Here is a 13,714-nt window from a genome sequence, read left to right on the forward strand (position 1 = left end):
TATAAATCTAGAAATGAAAACCATTTATGCTAATTCATGGTTTTCAATTAGGGTATCAATCGAACTCGAACATTATAATACTCAATTCGAATAACTTTTGAACCTAATCGGTTTTCTTATTTTAATATATTTTTATATTATAAAATTATATTTTACCCTTATTATACTTAATTAAAGCTCGAATTCAAGTTTAAGTATGAAAATCAATAAACGAATTCAAACTGAAAAATTAATGTTCGATTAACCTCAAGATGAACCGAACTCGAGCTTGCAACTATTTGAGTTGTATTACACCCCTACTTTGAATTCCTAGCAAGCATATCTTTAAATTTTGGCAATAATGAACCATTGAATTGATTGATTGCATCTTTATTGTTTCATGCTTTACATGGAAATGACTATTTTGCTACAACACTAGTATCAATACATCATCCAACCAGGGAACTTTTCTTCATAAATCACCCATTTTGGACCAAACGAGAAAGTAACCATGTACGAGAACATCATTCATACAGGGAAGACTGTTCGGTTTTTGACCCTTTCGGTTGAAAATTATACACCACAATGCCAGCGAATCATTTTGAAGCCGGAGAGTAAATACAATGGCCAGACATTAAACGGCTGCATCAGCGTTTCCCAAATGTTTTGTGCATGATTTTGAAGAGACCAAGGGTGCAGAAACACACTTCTGATAGGGATGGCCATTGCAAGGAGAAAGCGGCACACTGAAACATTAACATTAGGAAGAAAACAAAATAGAAATTAGACCTACGTGTGAGTTTTATAGATTTCAAATGATCCATTTGAGAGATGTTTGCTTCATACCCAAATTTGAAGACCAAGCCAAAAGATCATGTTCGATTATTGAATCTACACTCGGCTGCCCCGCTTGATCTGTCAAATGAAGATAAAGAGATTTCAGTGGCAATAAGGTCCGTCGGTTCAAGGTTCTTATTTTTGTAATAAAGGTGAGAAATGTAGACAAAACGGCCATTCGAGTCATGTTTTCCATCACCAAATGCCATCATGTCACAATAAGGCCTAGTTCTAGCAAAGTAAACAATAAGGTAAGCCAGGGCTTATCTTTGCAATAGAGGAGAGAAATGTAGCCAAAATATGTCTTCATTAGATGCTACAAGGATAATAAGACCAGCCATTCGAGTGATGTTTTTCACCACCAATGGCACGTCAGAATAGGCCTAGTTCTAGCGAAGTAAACAATAAGGTACGGTATGTCGGGTCAAGATCCTTATCTTTGCAACGAAGGAGAGAAATGTAGACAAAATATGTCTTCATGATATGGTACAAAGGTAATAAGACTGGCCATTCTAGTATCGTTTGCCACCACCAAAATGCCATCATGTCACGATTAGCCCAAGTAAACATTAACAGGGAAATTTAATCTCATTGCAATTAATATCTCTCAACTGCTAGATTAAGAAGCAAAGTCGGACTTTCTACTATCTCGTATTGCTAAGAATGAATCACCTAAACCAAAACACAAAGGCGTACTGTAGGCTGGCCTTGTGATGCTTTTAGCAGAATGTAGGGATTGCCATGCTTTTATCATTTATATGTACTTTCACCATACGGAAATTTGCAAAGTTCTCTAATGCGTGACAAGCTATTGAGATTTGTGCAAATGTCATTACTAGTAATTACCCTAACGGATTTCTGAAAATAAATAAACTATTCCCCTAACCTTCATTGGAAACTTCTACTCATATGATTAGTTAATTGAATGCTCACAGGCCTTGGTATGACCGTGAAATCCGAGAGAATAACCAAGAATCCAGCATAGAAGTTACCAATGATCATATCTCAGTATTACGACAAAAAATGGTAATATGTGCAACGGGTCAGTTCATTTTGATCTAACAAGAACCACTATATAAGTTCTTACAATAGCTTAAAGCTCAGCTTACACTAAAAATAGAAGCATGCCTGTTATGCTGTAACTCTACAAATCAAATACGAACTCAGAAATAATGCCTTTGATCACTAACCTCGGAAAATGCAAATTTGGTTGTCATATCGAGTTTGCATACAGGGCAAAACGTTCCCCACTTAGTCAGCCATGACTCCACACAGCTTGAATGAAAATCTGCAGCAAAATTCATGATCATTAACTAATATCTACAAACAACAAGATCTTGAATAGAAATGATCGGGGAAACAAGCTTTGAATATTGTGTTCATTTATCTGTAAAGTGCAAACAGCAACATCATCTCTCTTTCCGGACTCGTAAAACTTTGGAGTCAAATCAAGGTCCGACTAAAATGATCAAATAAGTACATGGGTTCAGAACAAGGGTGCCTTTAAACAACTAATGATCCAAGCTTAATGTGCTAAACAATTTCATCAAGCTAAGTCTTTTCCATATATCAAATTTGTGAAAATTTCGTAGTTCCTAGGCTAAAAGTCATATATATCCTCCACTTTCTACATTTAAAACACTTACTTTCCGATCTCACAAAAATCAAGCTACAATGTAATATAAAAGGCTCGATATTGATCCAAAGGCGAAAAAAGTCCTACCATGTTGACAAGGAAGCACTTTAAGAAGCTCCCCGTCATTATAATCCTCGAGGCAAATCGCACAAGTTTCACCGGCAATACCCGAACGAGCCGAGCCAAACACAAAACGGGGAAGAGCTTCAACCATTTTACTATCCACACTTCTCACTAAACTCCTTCGTTGCCAATTCAACAAGCTTCTAGGAGCAACAAAGGCAATCACCAAGAAAGCTGCTATAACAACAAGTGATAGGAAACAAATAGAAAAAACAGTCCATGCTTTCCCATTCAATGGTGGGTAAATACAGCATTCCCCATTTTCACCTTTAGCCTGATCTTTTAAAAATTCACCAGCAGATTTAGAAACAAAAACAGCTAGCACTTTGATTCCTTTAGGTTTCACCATCACTTCAAAACAACAAACAAAAATCCCCAATTTAATAATCTTCTAAAAGTTCACTAAAACAACTTAAATTCAATTCAATTCAATTCAAACCCAAAGAGGAAATTTACTTACTGTATACTAAATTGTTACTATATTTATCATCGTAAACAATTGCAGCAGAAAAACCCTTATTTTGAGCGTTTCGGATTTTCTCCTCGAAAGAACAATCCCCTCTAATTATCAAAGCAAGTCTTATAGAATCACTTTGATTAGATCCGAATCCGTTTCGGAGCGGACTACAAGCATCCAATGGATCCGCCACTTCAAGAGCACCGCAAACGCCCGTGTTATTCCCAATAGCTAAACACCAAAAAAAAAAAAGCTTATTAAAGTTCGATTTTTTGCAAAGTTTAAGCTTTTGTGAAGTTTTCCCGCAGTTTCCCGGTAAACAAACAGTATAAGGAAGAAGGAAAGTTACCGAATTTGGCGGGAAGGTCCGGCAAGGAAATTGATAAGGGCTTAAAAACAATGGTAGATGAAGCTAATTCACTGAAATAAGCAATAAATAACAATGAAAAAATCCCAAACAAAGCTTCTCTCATCTCTAATTGCTATCCCCCCCCCCCCCCTTCTTTTTTTTTTTTTTTTTTGAAGCTTTTAATTTTCAGATTTTCTGATAACACAGTGAAGTAATAATAAAAAATAAGAGTCTTGTGGAAGGTACTATCCTTGGGTAACAAACGCCGTCGTTTTATCAACAGATGTGACGGCTAAAAAAAGGGGTTTATATAAAAATATACATATATACAGTTCGTTTAAGGCCCTCTTCACGAACTTGTTTGATTCAATAATGGAGGAACCTTCAAAATCGCCATTGCCCGAAGCTTTCCTTAGCTTTCTTCAAGCAAATGGGATCGACCCATCAATTTATATAGCCTCTGATTCAACCCCTCGTTACCTAAGGCAAGTTTCATAAACTTATTTCATCTTTTTGGCTGGAGTTTGTGGGTTGTTTTTGAATTTCATTTGTTTTTTATTGTGTAAAAAAAGATTGAAACCAGGGAGTGAAGCTGAAATTGAAGGAATTGAAGCTGAGATAAAGTGTAAGCTTGAGAAAGTGAATTGGTTACCTGGTTTTTATTCTCTTCCACCTGATATTTTGATTGCCAATTCAAAATCATACTTGGATGGGAAGGTGAGGAATTTAGTAATTTACGTTAAATACTTGTGCTGATATTTTTAGCTTAAAGTTCCATTGATTGATTGAACCTTGACATCTGTTTCTTCCTTTTTATTCTGAAAATGTTGATAAGGCCTGGAATTTTTGTCTCTTGTTTTAAACGATGGTGTTTATGTATTCCTTCTTATCCTAGAGAAACTGTTTTAAAAGATGGTTGTAGCTTATAATTTGAAGTTTGGGTCTTTAGGGTGTGTTTGGTAGAGTAGAAAAAAAGGGAAAGATAGAAAAATAGAGAGGAGAAGTGGAGAGAAAATAAATTTTGAATGTGTTTGGTAGGTAAGAAAAGTGAGAAGGAAAATAGAAGAGATGGTTATTTTCTATCCTAATACATTAAAACAAATCATTCCAAATTAGTTAAAAGTATCATGGAGGCCCTAGGAATCAAATTGCATTTTGCCCCTTCTACTAAAAAAATGGTAAATCAAACAGCAAAACAATAGAAATGGGGAGAATTTTTAACAAAAAGACCAATTTGCTCTTTGATATAATGTACAGTGGCTAATTTGCTCTTTTTTTTTAGTAGAGGGAGCAAAATGCAATTTGACTCTTAGTATAGAGCCTCCATGGTACTTTTAGCTTCCAAATTGTGATGATAAGAGGAGAGAAAATGAGGGATGCACTTAAGTTAGTTTCAATATGATGCATTTTTCAAGAATTTCTTTTTTTTGCCTCTCATTTCTTTCAACTCTATCAAGTAATAAATCTAAAGAAAATTATCTTTCAATTTCTCTGATTTTTTTTACTAAGCACGCCTATGAAAAGAAAATTTTTGTTTGTTCTTTATGTTAATTTTAGGCATGTTGTTCGGATTATGAAGCATTTACTCTTTCATATCTTTCGATATTCATTTTTTGTTTCGATTTGCATTTTTGGTGTTTCAGATTTATGGAATTGATGCTGCTTCTGGTGCTGCTGTGTCAGTCTTGAATATTTCACCAGGGGACCATGTGCTCGATCTCTGTGCTGCTCCCGGTAATCAATCATTTTTTCCCGTTATTATGTATAATCAACTGGTCCAGCACATGCGTTCATATACACCTCTAGTGTAAGAGGAATGGTAAGGTTGATAAAGTCCTGATCAAACCTTAAAATGCAATCTATTCTCAAAGGGATCATCCTGATATCAAGTCTTGGATGAGATTTATATCTGTGTTACTGTTCACAGTTCTTAGATTGCTCGTTTGAATGTTACTGAAAATTATATGTATTTTGCCGGGATCGAATTCTTGATTGATTTCACTGATTCAGCTTTGTATAGAGAGTTTTTGCCGAACTTATTTCTTGTGTATGTCCTTCAGGTGCTAAACTTTGTATGATGTTGGATCTTCTTGGTGGTTCGGGTTCTGTAACTGGTGTTGATGTTGCACGACATCGGTTAGCAGCTTGTCGAACGATGTTGCAAAAATATTCCTTGGGTGATCGGTGCCGACTATTTGTTGCTGATGGGACAACATTTTCTCTTGCTCCTTTGAGGGTCGATTCCCGTTCTAGATCATGTAATAAATCTGCTAATTTTTTTCGAGAACTCGACATACATGTCTGTCTGCTTTGACGTGTTCCTCGAACAGGCGAATCTTCGTTCGAGGAAAAGGATGAAAGATTTAGGGAATGGACTTCTAGGAGACCATGGAAAGAAAGGAAAAGAGCTGCAAAAGCACGGGAAACCATGTCTTTACAATCGGTTACAATGAGTGAAAACCCTGAACTTATCTTTTACGGACGGCATTCCGGAGTAGTCGGTCTCAGTAAAAACAAACTGTATAAAACCATGTCCGATCTTGAAGTTTCAAGCTGCAGTTATGACAAGGTGAAGTCGTATTTAATTTTAAATCATCTCAGAAATCGACTTTTCTTCTTTTATGTTTTATCTGATGCGAAGGCAAACTAATCGGTGCCGTGCTTACAACGTATCAGGTACTCGTGGATGCAGAATGTACGCATGATGGATCGGTTAAACATATCCAAAAGTTTGAAAATTGGGGATGGACAACTCTTCAACGCCGTGTATTGGATGCCGTGAGAACAGATAGCTTAACTCTACTTCAGGCAATGCCATTTTTCCATCATGATTTATATACATATATATATTGTTCGCACGGTTTTGTTTCTTCATGTAGTTCCTTTACCGTTTTGCGATTCTCTAAATATTTTCGCCTTTGTTTTTGGTCTTTTTTATTTGTTTTCTCACAGTTAAAACTTCTAAGGAATGGTTTTAGACTGCTGAAAGTCGGGGGGTTGCTGGTTTACAGCACTTGCAGGTGTGTTTCGTTGGCATCTCTTGCGTCGTGTAAACATATAGCACACACACTCACATAAAAAGATGCACAGCAATGTTCTGATTACCTCTTTTTACCTTTTTCCGTTAATTAGTTTGACAGTTGCTCAGAACGAAGACATAGTAGAGCAGTTCTTGAAGGAAAACACTTCTGCAGGTAGTATAAACTCTCCTACAAGACAAAGAGTGTCGTTTAAATTCTTATTATTGATGTTTAAATGAGCCTTTTGTCATATTTCTCCTTCATTCTCACGTTCTAAGAGATATATATTGCCTTCGGGTTGATTAGAACTACAGGAAATAAACGAAGCAGAAGAGTGGCCCTGTAAAAGTGGGAGGATACCAAAGACATTACGATTCGATCCCTTGACATCACAAACTAGTGGACTTTTTGTAGCTAAGTTCACAAAACTCGCCGCTTAATTAAGGTTTGTTCATTTTAGGTCTCTAAAAGATGGAAGTAGCCGCATTTTTGCCGGATAATTGTAGCTTACGTTGCATTACTTACAGATTTACATTCTGGGGTGCAGAGAATCGTCTCTTCGTTGCTGCACTTCAACCTCAGATCTCGGCTGTTGCCTGTTTCACTACTTTTGGTAACACTGGTTTTTTTATTGATGATCAAAAAATTTTGTATTTTGATTGTTTGTTTTAGTATAGTTATAAAAATGATCCCAATTTAATTACAGAATTTATCGTTACTACCTTTCTTTACCTCATTGCAAGCATGTTGGATTCCATCTTGTAGATGTTATATACATATGCAATTCTCTACATTTATTAGTGAGTACTCGAAACTTCTTCATCACACGAGTATGACAGACACCTTAGCTCCAGTATCATGTGGCCTTAGGCTCAACGTCCTTACGTCAACTTATGTCTAAGTTATATGTATAAGCAACTTTTTCTAATGTGTAACGTTGATTTTCTTACATTTATTGATGAGTACTCGAAACTTGTCGGTTACATGAGCATGACAGAGACTTTAGCTCCGGTATCATGTGGCCTTAAGCTCAAAACTTCCGTCCTTACATCAACGAATGTCTAAGTTTTATGTATATGCAACTTTTTCTAATGTGTAACACTGATTTTCTTACATTTATTGACGAGTACTCGAAACTTGTCCGTTACATGAGCATGACAGAGACTTTAGCTCCGGTATCATGTGGCCTTAGGCTCAAAACTTCCATCCTTACGTCAAGGTATGTCTAAGTTATATGTACATGCAACTTTTTCTAATGTGTAACGCTGACTTTCCTACCTTTATTAAAGAGTACCCGAAACTTGTCCGTCCGTTGCATGAGGATGGAAGAGATTTTAGCTCCGGCATCTTGCCGTCCTAGACTCAAAACTTACGTCTTTACATCAACATATGTCTAAGTTGTCAACTTTATGACTCTTCTTGATTAAGTGTTTACTCATGCAAAAGCACTACATGAGTAGTTTGAAACTGTGCCTATGCCTCTTGGTTTAATTCAAATTGTGGATTCGGATTTTGAAATTACAATCCGATACGGATTAGAACAAATTCGGATAGATATTCTAGGTATTCATTATCTAAATCCGCATTACTATCCAAAATGCTTATAATTTTGACTTAATATTTATATAAAATGAATTTCAGTGTTTTTGAATTCGAATTTTTACAAATTTGAATATCGTAAAATTTTAATTTAAATAATTAAAAAAATGAAGATACTCAAGTAGTTGATATTCCTATATTGGAAACCGCGGTCAACCTTCATATTTGATTTGCCTTCGGCTGCTTTGCTTTAAGATGGTATTAAGTGAAATGGACGCTCATCGATGTGGGATTGGATCGCCAGACCAATTTGCTTTCTATTCTTATCAACATTTTGGGGCCTGATTTTGACATGCCAAATTTTTTATTCATCTAACTTGAATCAGCGGCTACCATAGAATACTTGTAGGTCTAATTTGGTTTTAGACCCTCTACTATGTTGAAATTTAGAATCTAATCTCTCTATTTTAATTATAAAATAATATTTTTAATAGGTTTAAATTGAAAACACATGGTTAAATGGTTTAACTTCCTTTTTAGCCCTTAATTCTATTTAATCTTTTTTAGTTCCTTGATTAAATAATTTTTTTTACATTTTTGGCCCTTCCAAAAATTCATTTTAAGCCATTTTAACAAATAAATTTTAATATTTCTCTCTCCCCCCAATTTTTTAATTTTATCTTGGCCCAGTATAGAATTCTTAACAATTTGCATGTCAATCGAGTGTCTTAAGACTATTTACAAAAAGAAAAGAAAAAGAAATTATTTCATCATTTTCGAAGTAGCATCTAATGTCAATGAAGCCTTGACATTAGGAGCAAAAATTAAGACTCTAGATCTTGAGTACACAAATATAAGTCCGACCATGTGAACATGTGAGTTTTAATTCGGATCATTTTTTATTTCGTCTGTCTATTAAAACGAATTGATTTTACTTTATAGTTTGCTTGAGTATGTATTTGTGTTTACACATTTTTTTTGTACTTGTAGAAGTCCTTTATTACAAAAAGAAAAGAATAGAAGCTAATCAATTTGAACCTTCTAATAACATTACAAAATTAGAGAAATCAATTTATGTCCGATTAAAGTAGAAATATTAAATCTCAAAATTCTACATAATATAGGGACTAAAATCGGAATTAGACCAATAATTATATATTGTATATTAGCAATTTACATAAGCTGGCGGCTTCGTTTTTTCGCTTTTAAATTTGGATGCTTAAAACAGGGGCGGATCCGCCGTAATATGCGCCGGTGGCCCCCAAAATTTCTGAAATTTTCACTAGGCCCTTAAAAATTTTGAAACTTTTCAATTAAGCTCCTTCAGATTTCTTTTTAGTAAAATTCTCATTATGCTGTCAATTTTTAAAAAAAAAAAAACTAATTAGATTCCTCAATTTTTTTAAGCTCTCATTAAACCCAATTAATTTTTGGATAAATTAAACTAGTAATTACCCAACTATAAAAAGTTTAAAAATAGTCACCCAACTATCATTCCAATTTAAAAAGCTACCGCCGTTAGCCACCTGGTGACCAAAAAAGGTAAAATTGAATAGTTTGGTAATTAAAAAAGAAATTAACTAATAGTTAGGTGATCATTTTGTAACTTTTCATAATTTGATGATCAAAAAAGAAATTTACTAATAATTGAGTGACTATTAATGTAGTTTACCCTCAACTTTTAGAAATTTTAAATAGGTTCCTTCAAAAATTAATACAAATCCACGCTGATAATGAAGCGTCCTGGCTCCAATGGTGGGATTTTAAAACCAAGGTATAAACAGCAGCCGCCTGTTTCATAATCAAGCTATAACAAAAACTATATATATACATACATATATATATACAGCAATGGTCAAATACCAATATTATTTCCATAAAACTCATCTACATCAATATTTTTTTCGTATCTATTACTTTCTTTGTAATTTCTTTCACAAATGGGTCCTTTCTTTTCACTTTCCTGTGCCGGAAAATGGCTTGGACTGGTGGCTGCTATTTGGGTTCAGGCCATTTGCGGCAACAACTATACATTTGCCAATTACTCCGATGCATTGAAATCGCTTATGTCCCTTACTCAGCTGCAGCTCAACAACCTTTCTGTCGCTAAAGACGTCGGCAAGGCTTTTGGGCTCGTTGCCGGGTTTGCTTCCGATTGTTTACCGACGTCGGTTTTACTTATTATCGGATCGGTCGAAGGGTTCATAGGATATGGAGCTCAATGGCTTGTTGTTAGCCAGCGAATTCATCCACTTCCATACTGGCAGGTAAGGTTCTTTTGATATACAATGCTTACGTTATAAACGTAAATGTGATACTTGTATTTGCATGATATTCAAATTTGATTAGATTAAATTCGGTAATTATTAAGTAGAGTTTGAATTTTTGAATCGGATTTTAATATTTTATTTGAATGGTTTATGAGCTTAATTGATTTTTTTAATTTATTATACTAAATTATATTTTTATTGTTATTATCTTAAAAGAGCTTAAATATAAATGAATGTAATTTAGTCAATTTAAATTTGAGTACAAAATCAATAATTTGATGTTCAATTAAGCTCGAATTGAATATTGAATTCTGAATTTCGAGTAGAGCTCAAGTTGGATTATCTTGATTACACCCGTTAATGTTACATATATTCTTGAAAGGGTTAACATATATATAAAGTTAATTGCATTAGGGTCCTCAAACTATGGTTTAAATTTCAAATTAATCTCCAAACTTTAGAACTTTATAATTGAGTTCTCAAAGTATCAGTATTGTATATAATATGTTATTTTACCAACCTAGTCATTAACTTGAGCATTAAATGTTTGTTTAATTTTTGTATGATAAAAAAATATATAGCTCTCAAAGATAGACAAAGTGAGAACTTTTTTGGGGTGTTAGATTTGAATTATAAATTTTCAAGAGAGCTAAAATATAATTTTATCTCTTAATGTGAAATTTTACAATTTCTTGATGGATTAAACTATACACGTTTCATTTTTGAAGGGGTCAAATTTGAATTTTAAAATTTAGTGGGGTTAAAATGAAAAATTACCTTTGGATTAACTTAAAGTTTTGCAAGTTTTAAAGGAAGTAAAGGAATAAATTTACCATGCCCCTATTTTCCTTTTTTTTTTTTTTACATATCATGTCCAAACTGACCATACAATAATATGCACATTTTTGTAATTTGATCCACGTGCTTTAAATATAATTATCGTCATATCCAGCTAGTTTTTAATGCTAAAATAGATTGCTATGCTAACAGAAAGACCTGATTGATGCAATATTGATATCTTGAGGACTCAATTAGAAAAAAAATTTAAGTTCATGGATTAATTTAGAATTTGATCAGTAGTTTAGGGATGCTTTATGAAATTAACTTGATTTTAACACATATGAGCTTATATGGTCAATTTGCAGATGTGTATGTTTCTATGTATGGGAGGCAATAGCACTACATGGATGAACACTGCAGTTCTGGTTACTTGTATGCGAAACTTCCCGAAAAATCGAGGCCCGGTCTCGGGGATCCTTAAGGGCTATGTCGGACTCAGTACCGCAATCTTCACGGATATATGCACAGCTCTGTTTTCTTCGGACCCTTCAACGTTTCTCTTCATTCTTGCCGTTGTTCCGGCCATCGTTTGTCTTACCGCTACATTTTTCCTCCACGAAATCCCAACCCCGACTTCCAACCCGAGCGAACTCCGGCAAGAAACGCTGTATTTCCACGTCTTCAATGGCATTGCTATCATATTAGCCGTCTATTTATTGGCCTTTGATATCACCGGCAATCACGGCCGGGTTTTATCGTTGGCATTTGCGGTAGGACTCCTTGTCCTACTAGCAACTCCATTGAGTGTACCATTGTATTCGTTCATATCTAAACCATTGTCCGATTCAGATATCGAGCGGCCGATGAAAGTGTCGTTGTTAGCGGACCAACCAAAGACGACGACAACAACAACAACAGGTGTTGAGCTGCAGTATCTCGAACGAAAACGACCGTCGATCGGGGAAGATCATACGATCGTCGAGATGATACGAACATTTGATTTTTGGGTATTGTTCGTCTCGTTTCTTTGCGGTGTCGGAACCGGGATGTGTGTGATGAACAACATGGGACAAATGGGGATAGCTCTTGGCTACTTGGATGTCTCCATTTTCATCTCTCTTACAAGCATTTGGGGTTTCTTCGGACGCATTGCTTCGGGTTTAATATCAGAATACTATATCTGGTAATAAATTTTCTCTTCTCTCCTTAATTTGGCAAAATTAAACTTATTATATAATTTTTTTATTTCTATAAAACTTATTATATATTTTAATTCTATAAATATTTTTATTTAGTTTGCTATAATATCTTAATTTTATAAGATTTTATTTTATATTTGATTTAAAGAACAATTTTTTTGTCACTCAATTCTTTAATTTTGTTATCTTTCTTTATTATTGGCCGACTAACATAATAACTTTTAAAATTAATATAATAGTAATTTTAATTTTTAATTTTTATATTTTATATCAATTTATTCTCTATGCAAAATATAATATAATTTTTTTGACATTAAAATTTATAATTTTATCTGGATGACTGAATAAAACAAATTTGATTTATTTTTTCCCTTATTGTATAGGAAATTTGGAACACCAAGGCCACTATGGAACGCAGCATCACAAGTTCTAATGGCGATCGGCTATATCGCCATGGCCTTAGCCCTACCCGGCTCACTATACATCGGCTCTATCCTGGTCGGAATATGTTATGGGGTTCGCCTGACAATTACAGTTCCAGTTGCCTCAGAGCTGTTTGGTCTGAAGTACTATGGTCTTTTGTACAACATCCTTATCCTCAACCTTCCTTTAGGTTCCTTCCTTTTCTCTGGTTTGCTTGCTGGGTATTTATATGATGCACAAGCCACCGTCGTTGACGGCGGAGGTAACACTTGTGTTGGGGCTCAATGTTATTGCCTTGTGTTTGTGATTATGGCTTTAACATGTGTTGTTGGGTTGGGATTGGATGTTTTGCTGGCTGTTAGGACAAGAAATGTTTATGTTAGGATTCATGAAAGTAAACGAGCCATTGCTGTATCTGCAACAGATTGTTCTTCAGCAAAATATTGATTGAATCTTGGGTTATTTATTTATTTGGGACTTGAATCTTAAAATATATTTTAAGGTTCTGTATATTTAGTATATTTAAAATTTATTTGATGTAATTTTATTTTTAAGAATTTATTTTTTATTTTTGATTTAAAAAATTAAATTCGATTGTTATTAAAAAAAACTTAGTAGTAATATAAAAAAATTAAAGATGAAAACACCGATTAAAACTTCTCATGCAGGGGTGCGCGGGACGGGGGCTGACTCCCCTAAATTCGGAAATTAAACTTTTGGTCCTTTAAATTTTATAAAATTTTAAGTTAGTACACAATAAAATTACACTTTGATCCTCAAAATATAAAATTTTGATATAACCATTTAAAAATTATAAATGTATAAGCTATTAAAATGGTAAAATTACACTTGAACATCATAACATTATACAACTTAATTCTAGATTCCCAAAAATTTCTCTCTTCATGATAAAATAATTTTTTATTTTGGAATAGTGTTTTTACAAAAGTTGATATAAGTATTTTTTTAAATCGAACTAGTTAATATTATTAACTATTTAAATTAACTAATGACATTATAAAAGTAAAGAAACTAAATTTATAAAAGTTGTAAAATTTCAGGACCAAGTTGAAAAAAATATCAAGCTGAGGGACTAAAATTG

At 34.0% G+C, this 13,714-nt stretch overlaps 3 protein-coding genes across 4 annotated transcripts; 2 read left to right on the forward strand and 1 right to left on the reverse strand.

Moving 5' to 3' along the window:
- Positions 1-329: 329 nt before the first annotated feature.
- On the reverse strand, positions 330-3,718 carry LOC108456509 (receptor homology region, transmembrane domain- and RING domain-containing protein 1). The gene is made up of 6 exons (XM_017755072.2): positions 3,382-3,718; positions 3,036-3,263; positions 2,540-2,926; positions 2,007-2,104; positions 826-894; positions 330-725 (listed from the first exon to the last, which is right to left on the reverse strand). Exons 1-5 carry the CDS (start codon positions 3,503-3,505, stop codon positions 871-873), a joined length of 861 nt encoding a protein of 286 aa, XP_017610561.1. The 5' UTR covers positions 3,506-3,718; the 3' UTR covers positions 330-725; positions 826-870.
- LOC108456499 (rRNA (cytosine-C(5))-methyltransferase NOP2C) lies at positions 3,687-7,919 on the forward strand. 2 transcript variants are annotated; one of them, XM_017755063.2, is made up of 10 exons: positions 3,687-3,866; positions 3,954-4,098; positions 5,025-5,115; positions 5,442-5,639; positions 5,712-5,950; positions 6,058-6,189; positions 6,334-6,401; positions 6,514-6,575; positions 6,708-6,846; positions 6,929-7,919. In XM_017755063.2, exons 1-9 carry the CDS (start codon positions 3,754-3,756, stop codon positions 6,839-6,841), a joined length of 1,182 nt encoding a protein of 393 aa, XP_017610552.1. In that variant the 5' UTR covers positions 3,687-3,753; the 3' UTR covers positions 6,842-6,846; positions 6,929-7,919. The 2 variants fall into 2 exon arrangements, with proteins under 2 accessions (XP_017610552.1, XP_052879266.1); XM_053023306.1 differs by having other exon boundaries at positions 6,949-7,919.
- A 1,880-nt stretch (positions 7,920-9,799) lies between these two features.
- Positions 9,800-13,082, forward strand: LOC108485605 (protein NUCLEAR FUSION DEFECTIVE 4-like). The gene is made up of 3 exons (XM_017789467.2): positions 9,800-10,207; positions 11,356-12,173; positions 12,573-13,082. Exons 1-3 carry the CDS (start codon positions 9,881-9,883, stop codon positions 13,057-13,059), a joined length of 1,632 nt encoding a protein of 543 aa, XP_017644956.1. The 5' UTR covers positions 9,800-9,880; the 3' UTR covers positions 13,060-13,082.
- Positions 13,083-13,714: the final 632 nt, after the last annotated feature.

The sequence above is a fragment of the Gossypium arboreum genome, chromosome 2 (genome assembly GCF_025698485.1).
Source record: "Gossypium arboreum isolate Shixiya-1 chromosome 2, ASM2569848v2, whole genome shotgun sequence".
NCBI classification, from domain to species: domain Eukaryota; kingdom Viridiplantae; phylum Streptophyta; class Magnoliopsida; order Malvales; family Malvaceae; genus Gossypium; species Gossypium arboreum.